Below are 20,534 nucleotides of genomic sequence, written 5' to 3'. Positions count from 1 at the left end.
TAAAAGTGTTCCTTTTCTCCACATCCTCTCCAGCACCTGTTGTTTCCTGACTTTTTAATGATCACCATTCTAACTGGTGTGAGATGGTATCTCATTGTGGTTTTGATTTGCATTTCTCTGATGGCCAGTGATGATGAGCATTTTTTCATGTGCCTGTTGGCTGCATAAATGTCTCCTTTTGAGAAGTGTCTGTTCATATCCTTTGCCCACTTTTTGATGGGGTTGTTTGATTTTTTCTCGTAAATTTGTTTAAGTTCTTTATAGATGCTGGATATTAGCCCTTTGTCAGATGGGTAGATTGTAAAAATTTTCTCCCATTCTGTAGGTTGCCTGTTCACTCTGATGGTAGTTTCTTTTGCTGTGCATAAGCTCTTCAGTTTAATTAGATCCCATTTGTCAATATTGGTGTTTGTTGGCATTGCTTTTGGTATTTTATTCATGAAGTCATTGCCCATGCCTGTGTCCTAAATGGTGTTGCCTAGGTTTTCTTCTAGGGTTTTTTATGGTTTTAGGTCTAACATGTAAGTCTTTAATCCATCTTGAATTAATTTTTGTATAATGTGTAAGGAAGGGATCCAGTTTCAGCTTTCTACATATGGCTAGCCAGTTTTCTATTTCTGGGTTTTCTATTCCACTGGTCTATGTATCTGTCTTTGTGCCAGTACCATGCTGTTTTGATTACTGTAGCTTTGTAAGTGTTTGAAATCAAGAAGTATAAGGCCTCTAACCATGTTCTCTTTTCAAAATTGTTTTGATTATTTGGGGTCCCTTGTGATTCCATACAAATTTTAGGATGAAATTTTCTATTCCTAAAAAAAAAAAAAAAAAAAAAATCCATGGCAATAACCTTCTAAATAAATTACAACAAAATAAAGGTATATGTAAATGAAGTGAGTAATATTTAACAGAGCAACAAGTGACCTAGCTAGGTCCATTTTAGGAGAGAGTCTGGGTCAAGTTGGGGGTGGGGGCTTTGTAATATCAAGAGGGGAGACCTGAGATCAGTATAAAAGGGATTAAAGTGGTCATAGGAGCTCCAGCACTTCTGAAGGCTAAACATAGCTGAAGTTTTGCTCACTAGTTTGATCTCAACAAGTGCCAGTGAATTAAGTTATTGGAAATCTCACTGGATCTATGTGCATTAATACTTAGGCATGTTCTTTTGTTGGCCTAGGTAAGTTGCCTGGGAATTTTAGTAATTGTCCCTGCTATCTGCATACATTGCTCTCCTCTCCCAAGGAAAGGTAAGGCATTGGCCATGGAGGCTTTAGCCCATCCAGAGTGGGTAGTAGAAGCAGAATTGAGAAGTGACTATCAAAAATTTCCATGTGGTAAAAGTTGACATGTAGATTATACCAAATTAGGAGAAAAAAAATATCAGACAGAATATTTATGAACCAGCCAGGCACAGTAGCTCACTCATGTAATCCTGGCACTTTGGGAGGCCGAGGTATGCAGATCGCCTGGGCAACGTGACAAAACCCTGTCTCTACAAAAAAAAAAAAGAAGAAGAAAAAGACTTATGAACCCGTATATCATTTTTATCAGTTTGTTTTGCAGAGACTTAAAACATGCTCATAATGGCCTCTTGTTCTTCCTTAGGGAGTTCAGTAAAAGAAAGCAGGAGATCACTGTCCTGGTTTCTAGGATGCAAAAGGATGACTAATTCACAGGACTGTAGGACTTAACATGGCTTAGATGTAAAGTACATTCCAGTGCTTAGGGAATTCAGTGAAACCGTTGTTATGAGATGATATTCTATATGAAAGGAAAGAGAAATGGATTACAGCCATGCCACCCTTACCAGCAACTTAATTCTCCTGATAAGGAGTTGGGGAGAATCAAATAATATGTCTTATTGAGGTCCTACTGTTTAGCAGATGCTGCTGCATTTGCTCACTATACTGAGAAATATTCTTTTGGGGCCGGGCGCAGTGGCTCATGCCTGTAATCCCAGCAGTATAGCGGATCACGAGGTCAGGAGTTGGAGACCAGCCTGGCCAGCATGGTGAAACCTCATATCTACTAAAAATACAAAAAATTAGCCGGGCATGGTGGCGCATGCCTATAGTCCCAGCTACTAGGGAGGCTGAGGCAGGAGAATTGCTCGAACCCAGCAGGTGGGGATTGCAGTGAGCCAAGATTGCACCACTGCACTCCAGTCTGGGCGACAGAGCGAGACTCCATCTCAAAAAAAAAAAAAAGAAAAGAAAAGAAATAATCTTTTAGTATTTATTCCGAGATCTGATATTATTTCAAAGAATCTTTTTCTTGATCTGCCTTATATGACATGGATCCTTATGTTAATGAAACTTTTGTATATTTGCAGAGCTCTCGATGTTCTGAAGTATGAGGAAGTTGACATGGATTCATTAGCCAAGGCTGTTCCAGAGCCCTTGAAGAAGTATACTAAATGTAGAGAGCTGGCTGAAAGACTGAAAATAGAAGGTAGAAAATAATTTTTGACTTACCATACCTTTATCATTTGTGCAAATTATGAAGAGACAACAGATCCATTATTACTGTTGCACCAGCATAGGGTTAGCTTCTGTGCTCTTCAAAAGTGTGGTCCTCAGCTAACAGCATTGCAACACCTACAAGCTTGTTAGAAATACAGAATCTTGGCTGGGCGCGGTGGCTAACGCCTATAATCCCAGCACTTTGGGAGGCTGAGGTGGGCTAATTTCTTGAGCCTGGGCATTCTGGACCAGCCTGGCCAATATGGCAAAACCCTGTCTCTACAAAAAAAATACAAAAAATTAGCTGGATGTGAAGGTACATGCCTGTAGTGCCAACTACTATGGAGGCAGAGGTGGGAGGATTGCTTGAGGCTGGGAGGTGGAGGTTGCAGTGAGCCAAGATCGCTGTACTCCAGCCTGGGTGACAGAGCAAGATGACATCTTAAAAAAAAAATTAAAAAAAAGGAAATAGACTCTCAGGCTTCACCTCAGACCCACTGAGAATCTATATTTAAACATGCTTTTCAGGTGATTTACATGTACATTTCAAATAAGTGGTACTGCAGAGTCCTCCTATAAATATATATATATGTGTGTGTGTGTGTATATATATATATATATATTTTTTTTTTTTAATTTTTTTTTTTTTTTTTAGAGTTTCCTTCTTCTTGCCCAGGCTGGGGTGCAGTGGCATGATCTTGGCTCACTGCAACCTCCGCCTCCCAGGTTCAAGTGATTGTCCTGCCTCAGCCTCTTGAGTAGCTGGGATTACAGGCATGCACCACCACGCCTGGCTAATTTTTTGTATTTTTAGTGGACACGGGGTTTCACCATGTTGGCCAGGCTGGTCTCGAACTCCTGGCCTCAGGTGATCTGCCTGCCTCGGCCTCCCAAAGTGCAGGGATTACAGGCATGAGCCACTGCACCTGGCCAAAAATAAATATTTTTTATAGGAGGGCTCCACAGTACCACTTATTTGAAATGTGCATATATGTGTGTGTGTGTGTGTGTGTGTTTTGGTTTTTTCTTTTTTGAGATGGAGTTTTACTCTTGTTGCCCAGGCTGGAGTGCAATGGTGCAATCTTGGCTCACTGCAACCTATACCTCCCAGGTTCAAACAATTCTCCTGCCTCAGCCTCCCAAGTAGCTGGGGTTACAGGGCCCCGCCACAAGGCCCAGCAAATTTTTGTATTTTTAGTAGAGACAGGGTTTCATCACATTGGCCAGGCTGGTCTCAAACTCCTGACCTCGGGTGATCTGCCCACCTTGGCCTCCTGAAGTGCTGGGATTACAAGTGTGAGCCACTGCATCCAGCATATATATATGTTTATATATTTTTTTAACCCTGAACTTTCTTTTTATACTCTCCCCACCTAATGTTTTAATAATGAGAAAAATAATACTATCTTTGGCTTTGACAGTATACTGAAATACTCTACCATTGACAAATACTTACTTTGTATCAATACTCTTGGTCAGTTTATAGACCATCAAAGCCACAGGTGTCTTTGGTAGTTGCTCTGCATTTTTTTAAGTTTTTCATAATGAAAATTTTTATTATGAAAATACTGAAGCTGGGCGTAGTGGCTCACGCCTGTAATCCCAGCACTTTGGGAGGCTGAGGTGGGCAGATCACCTGAGGTCAGAAGTTCGAGACTAGCCTGGCCAACATGGTGAAACCCCATCTCTACTAAAAATACAAAAGAGTTAGCTGAGCATGGTGGCGGGCACCTATAATCCCAGCTACTCAGGAGGCTGAGGCAGGAGAATTGCTTGCACCCAGGAGACGGAGGTTGCAGTGAGCCGAGATCGCACCATTGCACTCCAGCCTAAGCAACAAGAGCGAGACTTCATCTTAAGAAAAAAAGAAAAGAAAATACTGAGAATAATATTGGCTTTTGCATTTTGATAGAAGGTGTTTTTTCATGGGTGTAAAATGATGTAGTGAAAAAGGCAGGGAACAGGATAACATGGTGAGAAGGGAAGACAAAGTTGGATGATGGTGTGCCGTTCAAACAGGAAAAGACTGTGCTCTTTGGGAACCAGCCAGAATGGTGATCATGCTGCATTCCTTCTAGCAGTGGCATTTTCTTTTCTTTCTTTTTTTTTTTTTTTTTTTGAGACGGAGTCTCACTTTGTCGCCCAGGCTGGAGTCCAGTGGCGCGATTTTGGCTCACTGCAACCTCCACCTCCTGGGTTCAAACAATTCTCCTGCCTCAGCCTCCTGAGTAGCTGGGAGTACAGGCATGCGCCACCACGCCTGGCTAATTTTTTTATTTTTAGTAGAGACAGGGTTTCACTATTTGGCCAGGCTGGTCTTGAACTCCTGACTTCAGGTGATCCACCTGCCTCAGCCTCCCAAAGTGCTGGGATTACAGGCATGAGCCACTGCTCCTGGCCTTTTTTTTTTTCTTTTTTTCTCTTCTTTTTTTTTTTTTGAGACAGAGTCTTACTCTGTCACCCTGTCGCCCAGGCTGGAGTGCAGTGATGCAATCTCAACTCACTGCAACCTCGGCCTCCCGGGTTCAAGCCATTCTCCTGCCTCAGCCTCCCAGGTAGCTGGGACTATAGGCGTGCACCACCACACCTGGCTAATTTTTGTATTTTTTTAGTAGAGATGGTGTTTCACCATGTTGGCCAGGCTGGTCTCAAACACCTGACCTCAGATGATCTGCCCACTTCGGCCTCCCAAAGTTGTTGGGATTACAGGCGTGAGCCACCATACCCAGCCAGCATTTTTTTCAGTTCCACAAAGGCCTATCACCTTACAATGCTTTGGATGTCTGTGTAGGATGACCCAAGTGTTACCTACCATTCCATCACACAAGTTTACAAAAGTCTAGCAACAAAAGGAAACTCATCAGAAACTCTAGAATTATTCTTCCAAATGATTAAACACTAGCAATATATTAAGGTAGAAGAAGGATCGTTGACCTGTTATTTTACCATCCCAATTTCTCTATTGAGTAAAAATTTCTTTATTAAACACTTAGGGCTGTTAGCTCTGGGGAAGAGTGATTATATATTTTAAACTTGGTTTGCAGTTTAACTTTGTTCAATAAATCGTCAGGTTCAGGTTAGGATAATCCAGAAAAATTATCATTAACTTGTTTATAGGAAGCCCTGACTTCAGACGTTGAATAGCTACTGTTTTTACTTGTTCTTTAAAGACTCTGGCATATATAAAGACTCTCATAACTATCATGGCTTAAAAAAAAAAACTATACTGGATTGAAATATAACACGTATCAGTGGTTTTCAGATTGCTACCTGAATCCCTCCAGCAGACAAAACATTTCTTGAGGGCATAAATCAGTGTCAGATTCTTTGTATTCTCTCTCTTGTTTTGTTATATGTGAATATATATAACATTATACCCTTATATACCTTTAGCATATGCATTACCTCATATATTCCATGATACCTTGAAGAGTCTATTCATGAGTCATAACATTATATTACAATTTGCTGTACTAATTTATTATATTACAATATTATATAAGCTATTTACATGCATTATTTCATTTGATACTTAGAACTGCCCTGTGAAAGACAGATATTAGCATTGTTGTCCCAGTTTTACAGGTAAGTGGTAATTGCCCAAGATCACACAGTTGGTGAGTGGCAGAGCTGGAGCTGGAACCTACCTTGTCTGATTGCAAATCCTGTGTACTTCACAACTATTCTTTGTTGCCATAAAGACCCTCAGAAGTCATCTGGGCCAGCCCTGGCAATTTCTAGAAAAAGAAGCTAAGTCCCAAAATGATGATGATGTGCGCATAGTCAGAGGGTAATTCATTGTTGGAGTCAGACACAGAGATGAGATGTTCTGGCTGCCAGTCAAGTGATGGAAGATGCTACCAAAACCTCAGAGGACTCCCTTTCTTGAACAGGACAGAATAAGCACCTCAATTTAGGTTTTAAAACAGATTTTTAATTTAATTTTCTAAGAGCAGAATGCTTTAAACAAAATAATTGCTGAATTATCTTCCTAACATCACTTTTGAAGGATCCCTTAACTAAATTATTTAAATTATGTTTTGTCAACTAAGAAGCTTTACTTTTAAAATTTATAGCTCTATATGAAGATAATTCAAAAAACCATTTTCTTAGAGAAGTAGCTTATCTCAGCTGGGTATGGTGGCTCATGCCTATAATCCCAGCACTTTGGGAGGCCAAGGTGGGTGGATCATGAGGTCAGGAGTTCGAGACCAGCCTGGCCAACATGGCGAAACCCCGTCTCTACTAAAAATACAAAGATTAGCCGGGCGTGGTGGTGCACGTCTATAATCCCAGCTACTCAGGAGGCTGAGGCAGGAGAAATTGCTTGAACCTGGGACGTGGAGGTTGCAGTGAGCCGAGATTGCGCCACTGCACTCCAGCCTAGGCAACAAGCAAGACTCCGTCTCAAAAAAAGAGAAATAGCTTATCTCTAGGACATAAAATTTAACCTCACAGCCTGTTGAGAAAAATGTTCCAACCAAGATTTGCACTGACAGCGGAAGCAAATTCTTTTTTTTTTTTTTTTTTTTGAGACGGAGTCTCGCTCTGTCGCCCTGGCTGGAGTGCAGTAGCGCTATATCGGCTCACTGCAACCTCTGCCTCCCAGGTTCAAGCAATTCTCCTGTCTTAGCCTCCCGAGTAGCTGGGATTACAGGTGGATGCCACCGTGCCTGGCTAATTTTTTATATTTTTAGTAGAGATGGCATTTCACGATGTTCCCCATGCTGGTCTCGAACTCCTGAGCTCAGACTATCCACCCGCCTCGGCCTCCCAAAGTGTTAGTATTACAGGCATGAGCCACCATGCCTGGCCACAAATTCTTTTTTTACTTTTAATTTTCCAGATATTTGAAAAGGACATGCACTAAACTACTAGACAGAATGTTGTAGTTAATATGCAAGACACTCCATTTATCTTAGCTTCAGTTTCCTCCTATGTAAAAGGGAACGCCTACCCAACCCATCACATGAAGTGAGTGTTGAATGAGATGATGTACACAAAAGCTTTTTGTAAATTGTAAGAGGCTACATAAATGTAAGTTGTTAGTATAATGTAATCTGGGTACTATAACATGATTCTGATTTTGTTCACCAGCCACTTATGAATCAGTGTTGTTTCATCAGCTACAAGAAATAAAGGAAGTTCAGCAAGATGAAGCTCTCCAACTGCCAAAAGACCTAGATTATTTGACTATCAGGGATGTGTCTTTGTCCCATGAAGTTCGAGAGAAACTACATTTTAGTCGTCCACAGACGGTAAGAAAATAGGCAGGGGAATAGAAACAAATTATAGATAAAGATTCAGTGCTTTAATTTTTTAGACCTGGGGTTACAATGGCCATATAACTAATGTTTTATTTAGTAATAAGAAACTTCCAGCCTGGGCAACACAGCAAGACCCCATCTCTACAAAAATACAAAAATTAGCTGGGCATGGTGGCATGCACCTGCAGTGCCAGCTACTCGGGAGGCTGAGGTGGCAGATACCTGAGCCCAAGACACTGAGGCTGTAGTGAGCCATGATTGCACCACTGCACTCCAGCCTGGGAAACAGAGCGAGACCCTGTCTCAAAAAAAAAAAAAAAAAGAAACTTGACCTCAGATGTTTTTCTTATGTTTCTAAGACAGATGTTGGTATGTTTGTATGAGAGATGATAAAGCTTAACTTTAACTAAATAACTGGAAGTCAAGAATTGGTTTGATTGGAACTATTCTCTAGTCCCAACCATGTGACAAAGCATCAGAGCAAACTATGCAAGATAGTGCATGTGTATGGCTTAAAGGAAACCATACTAGGTTAAAATATAACTCATATTCGTGGTTTTCAAGTCACTACTTGGAGTCCTCCCTAGGAGTTCCATAGTGTTGCCTTGGGAACTAATGGGAGAAAGAGGGGAGCCAAAAAGTGCCCCCACCACATGCTTCAGACTAATTGTGAGAGGGTGTATGCGTGTTCCTTTGTGTAAACAAATAAACCTTTAATTTACTATATAGTAATTAGTTTTGGGCTTCTAATAAATGTTTAAAGACTGATAAACTGTACTTACTGACTCTGAGATACACTTTTCTCCACATTTTAACATCTCTGAAATTGCATCTTTTTTTTTTTGAAATGGAGTCTCACTCTGTCACCAGGCTAGAGTGCAGTGGAACGATCTTGGCTCACTGCAACTGCTGCCTCCTGGGTTCAAGTGATTCCCCTACCTCAGCCTCCCAAGTAGCTGGGACTACAGGTGCATGCCACCACACTCGGCTAATTTTTTTTTGTACTTTTAGCAGAGACAGGGTTTCACCATGTTGGCTGGGATGGTCTCGATCTCCTGACCTCATGATCCGCCCGCCTTGGCCTCCCAAAGTCCTGGGATTACAGGCGTGAGCCACCACACACGGCCAATTGCATCTTTAATATCTCAAAAATTGATGGTGTGTCACAGTTTAATGGGCATTTTTTTTTTTTAGTAGTGGTTCATAAAACAAAGGGGCATATTACAAAAATATAGACTGTAGAAAAATTTGAAAAAAACTATTTTTACAGGGAGGAGTGATTTCATTAATATAAGATGGTATTCGTAGCAACAGTCATCATGGAAACCAGGAAAATAAGCCTTAAATTTTATGACTTTGTCCCTTCCTATTGATTTCAGGTTATGTTTGTATGGATTATCATAGGCTATACTGCCACACTGTCCAACATGATAGCCACTCGCCAACTATGGTTTTACATTAATTAAAATTAAATAGGCCAGGTGCAGTGGCATGCACCTATAGTCCCAGCTACTTGGGAGGCTGAGGTGGGAGGATCGCTTGAGCCCAGGAGGTAGAGGCTGCAGCAAGTCATGATTGTACCACTACACCCCAGCCTGGGTGACAGAGTGAGACCCTGTCTCAAATAAAAAAAAAAAGAAAGAAAAAGAAAAAAATTAAATAAAATGTAAAATTCAGCTCCTTAGTCTTACTAGCCACATTTCAAGTGCCCAGTAGCCACATATGACTAGTGGCTACCATATTGGACACTGCATTATTGCAGTGCACATGTTATAGAAGATTTCCATCATCATAGAAAGTTCAGTTGGACAGCACTGGTCATAGGAGTTCAGAACCCCTTGCCCACAATTCCATAATACAAAAGGCTCTGGCAGAAGTTTGCCACAAGCTCATTTGGTAGCAAAACTGAGCTTAGCTCAAAAGAGGCTATATGGTTTTTATACTGTTTAGAGTGAATATTCATACCTTTCACTGTAAAAATACACTGCAGAAATATTAATAGGATTAAAAATGTGGGGTGCTGCCCCACACACTGCTGAGGCTGTTACATTATGTACCGCCTCAAGGATTATATATATCTTTTTTTTTTTTTTTTTTTTTTTTTTGAGATGGAGTCTCGCTCTGTCGCCCAGGCTGGAGTGCAGTGGCGCTATCTCGGCTCACTGCAAGCTCCGCCTTCCGGGTTCACACTATTCTCCTGCCTCAGCCTCTCCGAGTAGCTGGGACTACAGGTGCCCGCCACCACGCCCGGCTAATTTTTTGTATTTTTAGTAGAGACGGGGTTTCACTGTGGTCTCGATCTCCTGACCTCGTGATCCGCCCGCCTCGGCCTCCCAAAGTGCTGGGATTACAAGCGTGAGCCACCGCGCCCAGCCGGATTATATATATCTTATTACAAAAACATATGGCCTCAAGGATTTCATTTCATTTTTTTTTTTGAGAGAGGGGCTTACTCTGTCACCCAGGCTGGAGTGCAGTGGCATAATCACAGCTCACTGCATTCTCGACCTCCCAGGCTCAAGTGATCCTCCCACCTTTGTTTTCTGAGAGGCTAGTACTACAAGTGTGCACCACCATGCTAACTTAATTTTTTTTTATTTTCTGTAGAGACAGAGTCCCACTATTTTGCCCAGGCTGGCCTCAAGAATTTCAAATAAGGGACTACGGACCTATATTTGAAGAAAGGAACTTGATTACAGTTTTTCTTAGTTTAATGGGATGAAAAAGTAGATACTCTAACATCTATTAGTTGTGTAATCTTGCACAAGCTATTTTAACATTTCTGTGCTTCAGTTTCCCATTTGTAAAATGAAGACATAAATAATAATATTTCCTTTATCTACTTTACAAGGAAATACATTAAGATAATACATCAAAATAATAATTAAGAAAATATTGTATAAACTATACCATACAGATTGTTATTTGGAGGAAAATAGATTTGATTTGACATAGCATAGCTCACTTAGTTTCTCTTGTGGTATTGATTCTTAGATCGGGGCTGCTAGTCGCATACCTGGAGTAACACCTGCTGCCATCATCAATCTGCTGAGATTTGTGAAGACCACTCAACGAAGACAGGCAGCTATGAATGAATCATCCAAGACTGATCGATACTTATGTGATGCAGACAGACTTCAAGAGAGAGAGTTATAGCTTTCAGTTCATAAAAGATTTTTAAAGAGCATGTAAATAATTTGATCAATATAAGAATATAGATAAGGCCGGGCGTGGTGGCTCATGCTTGTAATCCCAGCACTTTGGGAGGCCGAGGCGGGTGGATCACGAGGTCAGGAGATCGAGACCACGATGAAACCCCGTCTCTACTAAAAATACAAAAAAATTAGCCGGGCGTGGTGGCGGGCGCCTGTAGTCCCAGCTACTCGGAGAGGCTGAGGCAGGAGAATGGCGTGAACCCGGGAGACGGAGCTTGCAGTGAGCCGAGATTGCGTCACTGCACTCCAGCCTGGGCGACAGAGCGAGACTCCGTCTCAAAAAAAAAAAAAAGAATATAGATAAAATAATTATTTAGCACTTATTAAAATAGCTTTATTAGGTTACTATGGGTTTGCCATTAATTTCTGAGTGGGACAGAAATTATAATTGTGCTTTTTTGTGTATATGAAAAAACTAGCCAGGCGCGGTGGCTCACGCTTGTAATCCCAGCACTTTGGGAGGCCGAGGCAGGCGGATCACGAGGTCAGGAGATCGAGACCACGGTGAAACCCCGTCTCTACTAAAAATACAAAAAATTAGCTGGGCGTGGTGGCGGGCGCCTGTAGTCCCAGCTACTCAGAGAGGCTGAGGCAGGAGAATGGCGTGAACCTGGGAGGCGGAGCTTGCAGTGAGCCGAGATTGTGCCACTGCACTCCAGCCTGGGTGACAGAGCGAGACTCCGTCTCAAAAAAAAAAAAAAAAAGAAAAAACTAGTAAACAATTTGTACTCTTTCTTTAAGGAGCTCTAATACAGATAACTTTGTGCAGTGTTCGTCAAAGAGAGAGATAGTGAACCTAAAACTGAACCTGGAAAAAAACTCAACATGCAGATTTGCCTACTCATAGGGACTTTGCCTATTAAGTCTACTAAATTAAAAGTCTTATCATTCAATGTGTTTTGAGAGTTAGTAATCTTTTGCTTGGTTATACTAGGCTAGGAAGCAATATTAAAGCCCTTAAATTCTCAAGACTAAAGACTTGAGATTATATAAAATTATCCAGAATCATTCAGCTAATACTATTGGAATATAGTATGTAGGGTGAAAGTTGACAGAAATCTGTACTTCTTCAGGAAATCCTCACTGGTAATTGTTTTGAACATTAATGAAAGCCCTATAAAATAGAAAGATTGGAAATCACCATTGTTTCCTGTTATCCACAGTGTGGATACTTATTTGGTGACCTAGTTATGGGAGAATTAAGTAACGTTAGTTATTTTGTATCATACCATAAAAATATTTTCTTAAGAAACTGTCATGGCCATCATTTCTTAACAGTGAAGACAGGTCCATAGTAACTGGTGAGTGGTGTTTCCCTGTTTTTAAGTCAGAATGACAGAAAAAACAGAATAGTGGTAGTACCCCTCTTCCTCTCCAGTTCTTCAGTGGTGTGTCTTCACAGGGGTTAGACTGGGATAGTCAGCTGGGTCTTTTGACTCAGATACCTCAACCATTCTGAATAGACTAAGGGATGAATACAGCCAAATGGGCCAGACAGCCCTGCTTGTCTCTGGAATTCCAACCCCAATCTCTGGTGTCAGCCTAGGGGAGAAGCTCCCGTGTCACCTTCGGGCCAAAGCAGGTACTCAGGAGAGTTCTAAGGGCCCCAAAGTCACTTTGGCTACAGATGTGTATGTTAAGCCTGATTATGGGTGTGAGGCAACCAAGTATCTTGTTACTATAATTGCATATGGCCACTTGGATGTAGCTTAGTTTTCATGGGTTTATTTTATCTAATTTTAGTCTTTCCAGAAAGCAAGAAGATTAGTAACAAGTAAAAAGTATTTGTAATGCCGGATAATTTAGGAATGATGAATTCTTTTTAATATTTGATTTAGTGATTTCAAAAGGTCGTAACTTTTAGTCATAGCTACTCCTGGGCAAAATTATTACAGAGACAATATTAATTACAATACCACGTTGTATATATATTTTGAAAAGAGGCTGGTTGCAGTGGCTCACGCCTGTAATCCCAGCACTTTGGGAGGCTGAAGCGGGTGGATAACCTGAAGTCAGGAGTTCAAGACCAGCCTGGCCAACATGGCAAAACCCCATCTCTACTAAAAATACAAAAATTAGCTGGGCGTGGTGGAGCAAGCCTGTAGTCCCAGCTACTCAGGAGGCCAAGGCAGGAGAATCGCTTGAACCCAGGAGGCTGAGGTTGCAGTGAGCCGAGATTGTGCCACTGCACTCCAGCCTGGGCGACAGAGTGAGACTCTGTCTCAAAAAAAAAAGAAAAAGAAAAGAAGGTATTTTGTGTTTTTGTGCTACCTGTTTAGCAAAATAGTGTCATTCATTGTTTCTAAACTTTTTTTTCTGATTAAATACAATAGTAAAAGCAATGAATGGAGTGCCTTTTGAATAGAATATAACAAAAATTTATCTTAAAGAAACAGGAGGTAACCGGGCGCAGTGGCTCACACCTGTAATCCCAGCACTTTGGGAGGTTGAGGCAGGCGCATCACGAGGTCAGGAGATCGAGACCATCCTGCCCAACATGGTGAAACCTCGTCTTTACTAAAAATATAAAAATTAGCTGGGTGTGTTGGCACGCGCCTGTAGTCCCAGCTACTCGGGAGGCTGGGGCAAGAGAATCACTTGAACTCAGGAGACAGAGGTTGCAGTGAGCCAAGATCATGCCACTGCACTCCAGCCTGGCAACAGAGTGAGACTCCGTCTCAAAAAAAAAAAAGAAACAGGAAGTTCAAATGTTTTGGGAGGTTCTTGACAGCTACAATTTGGGGCTAGTGACACTATACATATAAAGAAACGTTAAAGTTTCTTTGTAATGAAGGTTTGTAATGCTTTTATTCCATTACAATAGTAATTGTCTCACTGAAAAATGTTTCGTGGAAAATACGTATTTTAGATTCTATGATTTGCTTTAGGATGTGAACTCTTTATTTTTTAGAGACAGGGTCTCACTCTGTTGCCCAGGCTGTAGTGCAGTGGTACAATCATAGCTCACTGCAGCCTTGATCTCCTGGGCTCAAGTGATCCTTATGCCTCAACCTCCCAAGTGGCTGGGACTACAGGCACATGCCACCATGCCTGGATAAGTTTTACAAAAATTTTTTGTAGGAGTGAAGTCTCACGATGTTGCCCAGGCTGGTCTTGAACTTCTGGCCTCAAATGATCCTCTTGCCTTGGCCTCCCAAAGTGCTCAGATTACAGGCATGAGCCACCACACCTGGCCTGAAACCTCTTTAAATCCACAATGTTTGTATGTTAACTTAAACAAAATTACATCACTTAATATGTCAAAACAGCCTACCCTCTGGTGCTGCTAGCCAGAGGCACTACAGAATATGATGCCCGAGGAAGAAGTCAGCTAAAAATGTAACCTTACTCAATGTAGTTACTTCATAGAAATCCCATCACTGACAATAATCAGCTGCCTATGAAAGCTGGCCATACTTGTGACTTCCTCTATTCACCACAGACCAGACTGCCTAGCAGTTGAAAAAGCTGGGTATTTTTTCAATTCAATTCAACAGGAACACCAAAAAATAAGAAATGGCTAAGAAAGACTATGCATTTGTAAAATTACTGGGGGAGGAAGGATGAAGATATGAACCTATGCTAAATTAAACGATTATGGCCTTGAAAATGAAGTTCCTTTATAGCCAAGAGCTTAAATTTTGTTACTGATGGTTTTAAAAGTATTTTGTCATTTTTTAGTTTCAACCTAGATTGGAATAGCCATGGCTTTTCCACTTCAGAAATTTCAACTCCTAGAAGAATGCCCTGTCCAGAAGAAGTGGTCAGGAGTATCAGGAAAGCCACCAGCAGAGACTAGGGGTTTATTCTGATCTGGAAGAGCCACTTAACACTGGAATGCACACAGTGAAAATTAACTGTTCCTCTTACACTCCCTCTCCACAATACTTCTATTATTACACTGACTTCATTCTACCTTAATGTTTTTATTTTATGTTTTTATTTAGAGACAAGATCTCACTCTGCCACCCTGGCTGGAATGCAGTGGCATGGTTACAGCTCACTGCAGCCTCAACCTCCCTGGCTCAAGCTATTCTCCCACCTCAGCCCTCCAAGTAGCTGGGACTACAGGAGTGCACCACCATGCATGGCTAATTTTTAAGTTTTTTTAGACATGGGGTACTTACTGTGTTGCCCAGGCTGGTCTCAAAGTCCTGGGCTCAAGTAATCCTCCCTCTTCAGCCTCCTGTGTAGGTGATATTATACGCATGAGCCACCATGTGCCGGGCCCTACCTTAATGTTAATATCTGTCTACCTTAACAAGATATAAGCCTTGTCAATATAAGCAATATCACAGTTGTAGAAGCTCCTGCTTTTTAAATAGATTAATGAATACTACTAAAGGCAAGAAATGGTATTACTAAAACTCAAGTGAATAATTAAATGAGATTAAAATATTTGTGACAGGCCAGCACGGTGGCTCACGCCTTTAATCCCAGCACTTTGGGAGGCCAGGCAGATCACTTGAGCTCAGAAGTTCAAGACCAGCCTGGGCAACATGACAAAACTCCGTCTTTATGAAAAATACAAAAATTAGCCAAGCATGGTGGCACGTACCTGTTGTTCCAGCAACTTGGGGGCTGAAGCAGGAGAATCATTTGAGTCGGGGAGTTTGAGGCTGCAGTGAGTTGATAGCATGCCACCACACTCCAGCCTGGGCAACAGAGCGAGACCCTGCCTGAAAAAAAAGCCCGGGTGTGGTGGCTCACATCTGTAATCCAGCATTTTGGGATTACAGATCTGCCAGCGCAAGCAGATCACTTGAGGATAGGAGTTTGAGACCAGCTTGACCAACATGTTGAAACCCCATCTCTATTAAAATACAAAAATTAGCTGGGCATGGTGGTGTGCGCCTGTAATCTCAGCTACTCAGGCGGCTGAGGCACAAGAATCGCGTGAACCTGGTAGATGGAAGTTGCAATGAGCTGAGATCAAGCCACTGCACTCCAGCCTGGGTGACAGAGCAAGACTCTGTCTCAAAAAAAAAAAAAATTTGTACACTCATGTTCAAAGTAGCATTGATTCACAATAGCCAAAAGCTGGAAGTAACCCGAGTATCCACCAGTGAATGAAAGGATAAACAAAATGTGGTATATACATACAATGGAATATTATACAGCCTTAAAAAGGAAGGAAATTCATATACATGCTACAACATGGATAAACCTTGAAAAAGTTATGCTAAGCGAAATCAGCCAGTCACAAAAAGACAAATACTGTATGATTCCCTTTATAAGAGTTACCTGGAGCACTCAAATTCATAGAGACAGTAAAATGATGGTTACCAGGGCATGGGGGAGGGAGAAACAGGAAAATATTCTTTAGTGAGTACAGAATTTCAGTTTTTTTGTTTTGTTTTCGTTTTTGTTTTTGAGATGGAGCCTCGCACTGTCACCCAGGCTGGAGTGCAATGGTGTGATCTTGGTTCACTGCAACCTCTCAGTCTCCTGAGTCTGGGATTACAGGCGCATGCCACCATGCCCAGCTAATTTTTGTATTTTTAATAGAGACAGGGTCTCACATGTTGGCCAGGCTAGTCTCAAACTCCTGACCTCATGATCCGCCCACCTCGACCTCCCAAAGTGCTGGGATTACAGGAGTGAGCCACCATGCCCAGCCCAGAATTTCAGTTTTGCAAGGTGAAAAGAGTTCTGGAGATGGTTGATGGTTGATGGTGATGGTTGCACAACAATTTGAATATTTTAAATGCCAATGAACTGTTCATTTACAAATGGTTAGGATGGAATTTTTCTTTTTCTTTTTTTTTTCTTGAGACGGAGTCTCGCTCTGTCACTCAGGCTGGAGTGCAGTGGCGCTATCTCGGCTCACTGCAATCTCCACCTGCTGGGTTAAAGTGATTCTCCTGCCTCAGCCTCCCGAGTAGCTGAGACTACAGGCGCACGCCACTACACCCAGCTAATTTTTTGTATTTTTAGTAGAGATGGGGTTTTACTGTGTTAGCCAGGATGGTCTCGATCTCCTGACCTCGTGGTCTGCCTCCCTCAGCCTCTCAAAGTGCTGGGATTACAGGCATGAGCCACCGCGCACGGCCAAGATGGAAATTTTTATGTTCTTTGTTTGATATGGTTTGGCTGTGTCCCCACCCAAATCTCAACTTGAACTGTATCTCCTAGAATTCCCACGTGTTGTGGGAGGGACCCACAGGGAGGTAATTGAATCACAAGGGCTGGTTTTTACCATGCTTTCTTGTGATAGTGAATAAGTCTCACGAGATCTGATGGGTTTATCAGGGGTTTCCGATTTTGCTTCTTCCTCATTTTCTCTTGCTGCTCCCATGTGAGAAGTGCCTTTTGCCTCCCGCCAAGATTCTGAGGCTTCCTCAGCCATGTGGAACTTTGAGAACAAAAAGAGGTTTAATTGGACTTAAAGTTCCAATTAAAGTTTTGGGTATGTCTTTATCAGCAGCGTGAAAATGAATTAATACAGTGTTTTATCACTTTTTTTTTTTTTTTGAGATGGAGTTTCGCTCTTGTTGCCCAGGCTGGAGTGCAATGGCGCAGTATCGGGTCACTGCAAACTCTGCCTCCCGGGTTCAAGCGATTCTCTTGCCTCAGCCTCCCAAGTAGCTGGGATTACAGGCTTGTGCCACCATGCCTGGCTAATTTTTGTATTTTTAGTAGAGACAGGGTTTCACCATGTTGGCCAGGCTAGCCTCGAACTCCTGACCTCAGGTGATCCACCCGCCTCAGCCTCCCAAAGTGCTGGGATTACAGGCGTGAGCCACCACACCTGGCAATACCTTATGCTTTTATGCCAAAGAGAAAGCATGCAGGCCGGGCGCGGTGGCTCACGCCTGTAATCCCAGCACTTTGGGAGGCCGAGGCGGGCGGATCACAAGGTCAGGAGATCGAGACCACAGTGAATCCCCGTCTCTACTAAAAAAAAAAAATACAAAAAAATTAGCCGGGCGTGGTGGCGGGCGCCTGGAGTCCCAGCTACTCGGAGAGGCTGAGGCAGGAGAATGGCATGAACCCGGGAGGCGGAGCTTGCAGTGAGCTGAGATCGCGCCACTGCACTCCAGCCTGGGTGACAGAGCAAGACTTCGTCTCAAAAAAAAAAAAAAAGAGCATGCAATTATTTTGACCAAGGACTTCATTTTGACTGTCACTGACCAAAATCAACATTTTCCAAACTGCTGGCTGCAATTCATTAGTAAGTCATGAAATTTTTTGTCATGGGTAGTAAATACTATCTTTGGAAATTTTTGTTGCAGTAATTTTTTTTTTCCTCTTTGAGACGGGGTCTTGGTCTGTCACCCAGGTTGGAGCACAATGGCATGATCATAGCCCACTGTAGCCTTGAACTCCTGGTCTGAAGCAATCCTCCCACTCGGCCTCCCAAAGTGCTGGGATTACAGGCATGAGCCACCATGCCCAGCTTGTTTCAGTAACTCACACGCAAATTATATTCAACAATTTTTTTTTTTTAAGATGGCGTCTTGCTCTATCACCCAGGCTGGAGTACAGTGGTGCGGTCTTAGCTCACTGCAACCTCCGCCTCCCTGGTTCAAGCAATTCTGCCTCAGCCTCCTGGGTAGCTGGGATTACAGACGCACGGCTGTAATCCACCATGCCTGGATAATTTTTATATTTTTAGTAGAGATGGGGTTTCACAAAGTTGGCCAGGCTGGTCTCGAACTTCTGACCTCAGGTGATCTACCCACCTTGGCTTCCCAAAGTGGGTGGATCACCTCTGGGATTACAGGCGTGAGCCACCGCGCTTGGTCTATATTCACCAATTTTAAGATGCACATCTTTCCATATTTTAGTATCTCTAAGTTGGAGTATGTCTTACAATTAATGGCATCTGACAGTTATAACTGGCAGCATTTGTGACTGAAAAACATCTTAGATGCAATGATACACAATGTGTATGTTTGTATTGTGCTGCAATATAAAATGTATTTCAGGCCAGGTATGGTGGCTCACACCTGTAATCCCAGCACTTTGGAAGGCCAAAGTGGGAGGATCACTTGAGCCCAGGAGTTCAAGGCTGCAGTGAGCTGTGATCATACCACTGTACTCCAGCCTAGGCAACAGAGCAAGACCCAGTCTCTAAAAAATAAATGAAAATATGTTTCTTATTGTGGATCACAGTCAAAAGTTTGAAAAAAAACAATCTGTTTGAACAGCACTACTTTCTGACAGGAAAACTCCAACAGGTTAGGATCTGTGTAATCCTCAGAGTAAGAATTTTTCTAAAAAGTTTTTAAAAACTTAAAGTCTTACTGATCTCTTCCTATGCTCCAATTTTATAGATATAACTTAGCCTTGCGAGGTGATATAATTAAAGTCTAACGTCAAGTTTCTGTTGAGCATAGATCTCAGGTCTTCTGACTTCACAACACCTTTCTGCCACTTTCAGTGGATTTTTCCCTCTTAGGAACCAGAGATCCTCGACTGGATTAAAAGTTTCTCCATCCCGGCAGGGCGCGGTGGCTCATGCCTGTAATCCTAGCACTTTGGGAGGCCAAGGCGGGCGGATCACGAGGTCAGGAAATCGAGACCATCCTGGCTAACACGGTGAAACCCCGTCTCTACTAAAAATACAAAAAATTAGCCGGGCGAGGTGGCGGGCGCCTCTAGTCCCACCTACTCAGGAGGCTGAGGCAGGAGAATGGCGTCAATCCTGGGGGCGGAGCCTGCAGTGAACCGAGATGGCGCCACTGCACTCCAGCCTCGGGGACAGCAAGACTCTGTCTCAAAAAAAAAAAAAAAAAAAACAACGAAAAATTAGCCGGGTGTGGTGGCGGGCGCCTGTAGTTCCAGCTACTCGGGAGGCTGAGGCAGGAGAATGGCGTGAGCCCGGGAGGCGGAGCTGGCAGTGAGCCGAGATCCCGCCACTGCACTCCAGCCTGGGCGACAGAGCGAGACTCTGTCTAAAAAAAAAAAAAAAAAAAATTCTCCATCCCTTTTGAACAATCTGGAAGTCTGTTTCTCTTAACCTTCAGTTCCCATTCCAACCCTTTGTAACCTATTTCAGGTTAAGCATTTATGGAGTTGCCATGCTTAATTAGCCATTATGGCACTCACTCTATTTCAAAGGTTATCCTAGAGTTTGGAGGCTGTAGGGGAATTCAGAGAGTGTGAATTTCACTTGAACAGCACCCTCTGCAGACTTAAAATATTCTTCCTATATCTGAAGACAATAATAATTTCTTAGAGTTTGCTAGGCTAAACAACTATTTTTTAGTCCAGTGACTTGTAATTAAGTCATTTTTAGTCTTTAATTATGTTGGTTGCTTTTAGAATTCTCTTTTAGAGTTGGTCTACATCCTTTTAAAACATGGGCAATCCAAATTTATAACAGTAAATTAAGATACATAAAAAAAAAACTGGCTAAATTTAAAAGGAAACACTTCTAGAATATACTGTATTTTGACACAAGACCAGACTGTGCTATGTGTATGTGGTGTTTCAAGTAATTTAAGAAAACTGTTTGAATTTTCTGTATTTCCAATTTCACAAGAAACAACCTCAAGGAGGGCAGTTTAACTCAAAATTCAGAGGTATTATAGCTCTGAAGAAAAATCCTGATGAGCAGTTATACAAAATGAGAAACTGAGTTCTAA

General features: G+C 42.2%; 1 protein-coding gene across 7 annotated transcripts in view; it reads left to right on the top strand.

Moving 5' to 3' along the window:
- Positions 1 to 11,834, top strand: part of MTO1 (mitochondrial tRNA translation optimization 1) — a 42,983-nt gene extending 31,149 nt beyond the window's left edge. For 6 of the 7 annotated variants that reach the window (XM_032153150.2, XM_032153142.2, XM_058435151.1 and 3 more), the window contains 3 exons: positions 2,330 to 2,448; positions 7,557 to 7,717; positions 10,721 to 11,834. In XM_032153150.2, the coding sequence (XP_032009041.1) occupies positions 2,330 to 2,448; positions 7,557 to 7,717; positions 10,721 to 10,882 (442 nt within the window). In that variant the 3' untranslated portion in view covers positions 10,883 to 11,834. Of the gene's footprint in view, positions 1 to 2,329; positions 2,449 to 5,995; positions 6,045 to 7,556; positions 7,718 to 10,720 lie in introns of those variants that run through there. The other variant, XM_058435155.1, reaches the window with a different exon arrangement.
- The last annotated feature ends 8,700 nt before the right edge of the window (positions 11,835 to 20,534 follow it).

The sequence above is a fragment of the Hylobates moloch genome, unplaced genomic scaffold (assembly GCF_009828535.3).
Source record: "Hylobates moloch isolate HMO894 unplaced genomic scaffold, HMol_V3 SCAFFOLD_2, whole genome shotgun sequence".
Lineage (NCBI taxonomy): Eukaryota > Metazoa > Chordata > Mammalia > Primates > Hylobatidae > Hylobates > Hylobates moloch.
Note: the sequence above shows the minus strand (reverse complement) of the source record. Positions and strands in the feature narration are given on the sequence as shown.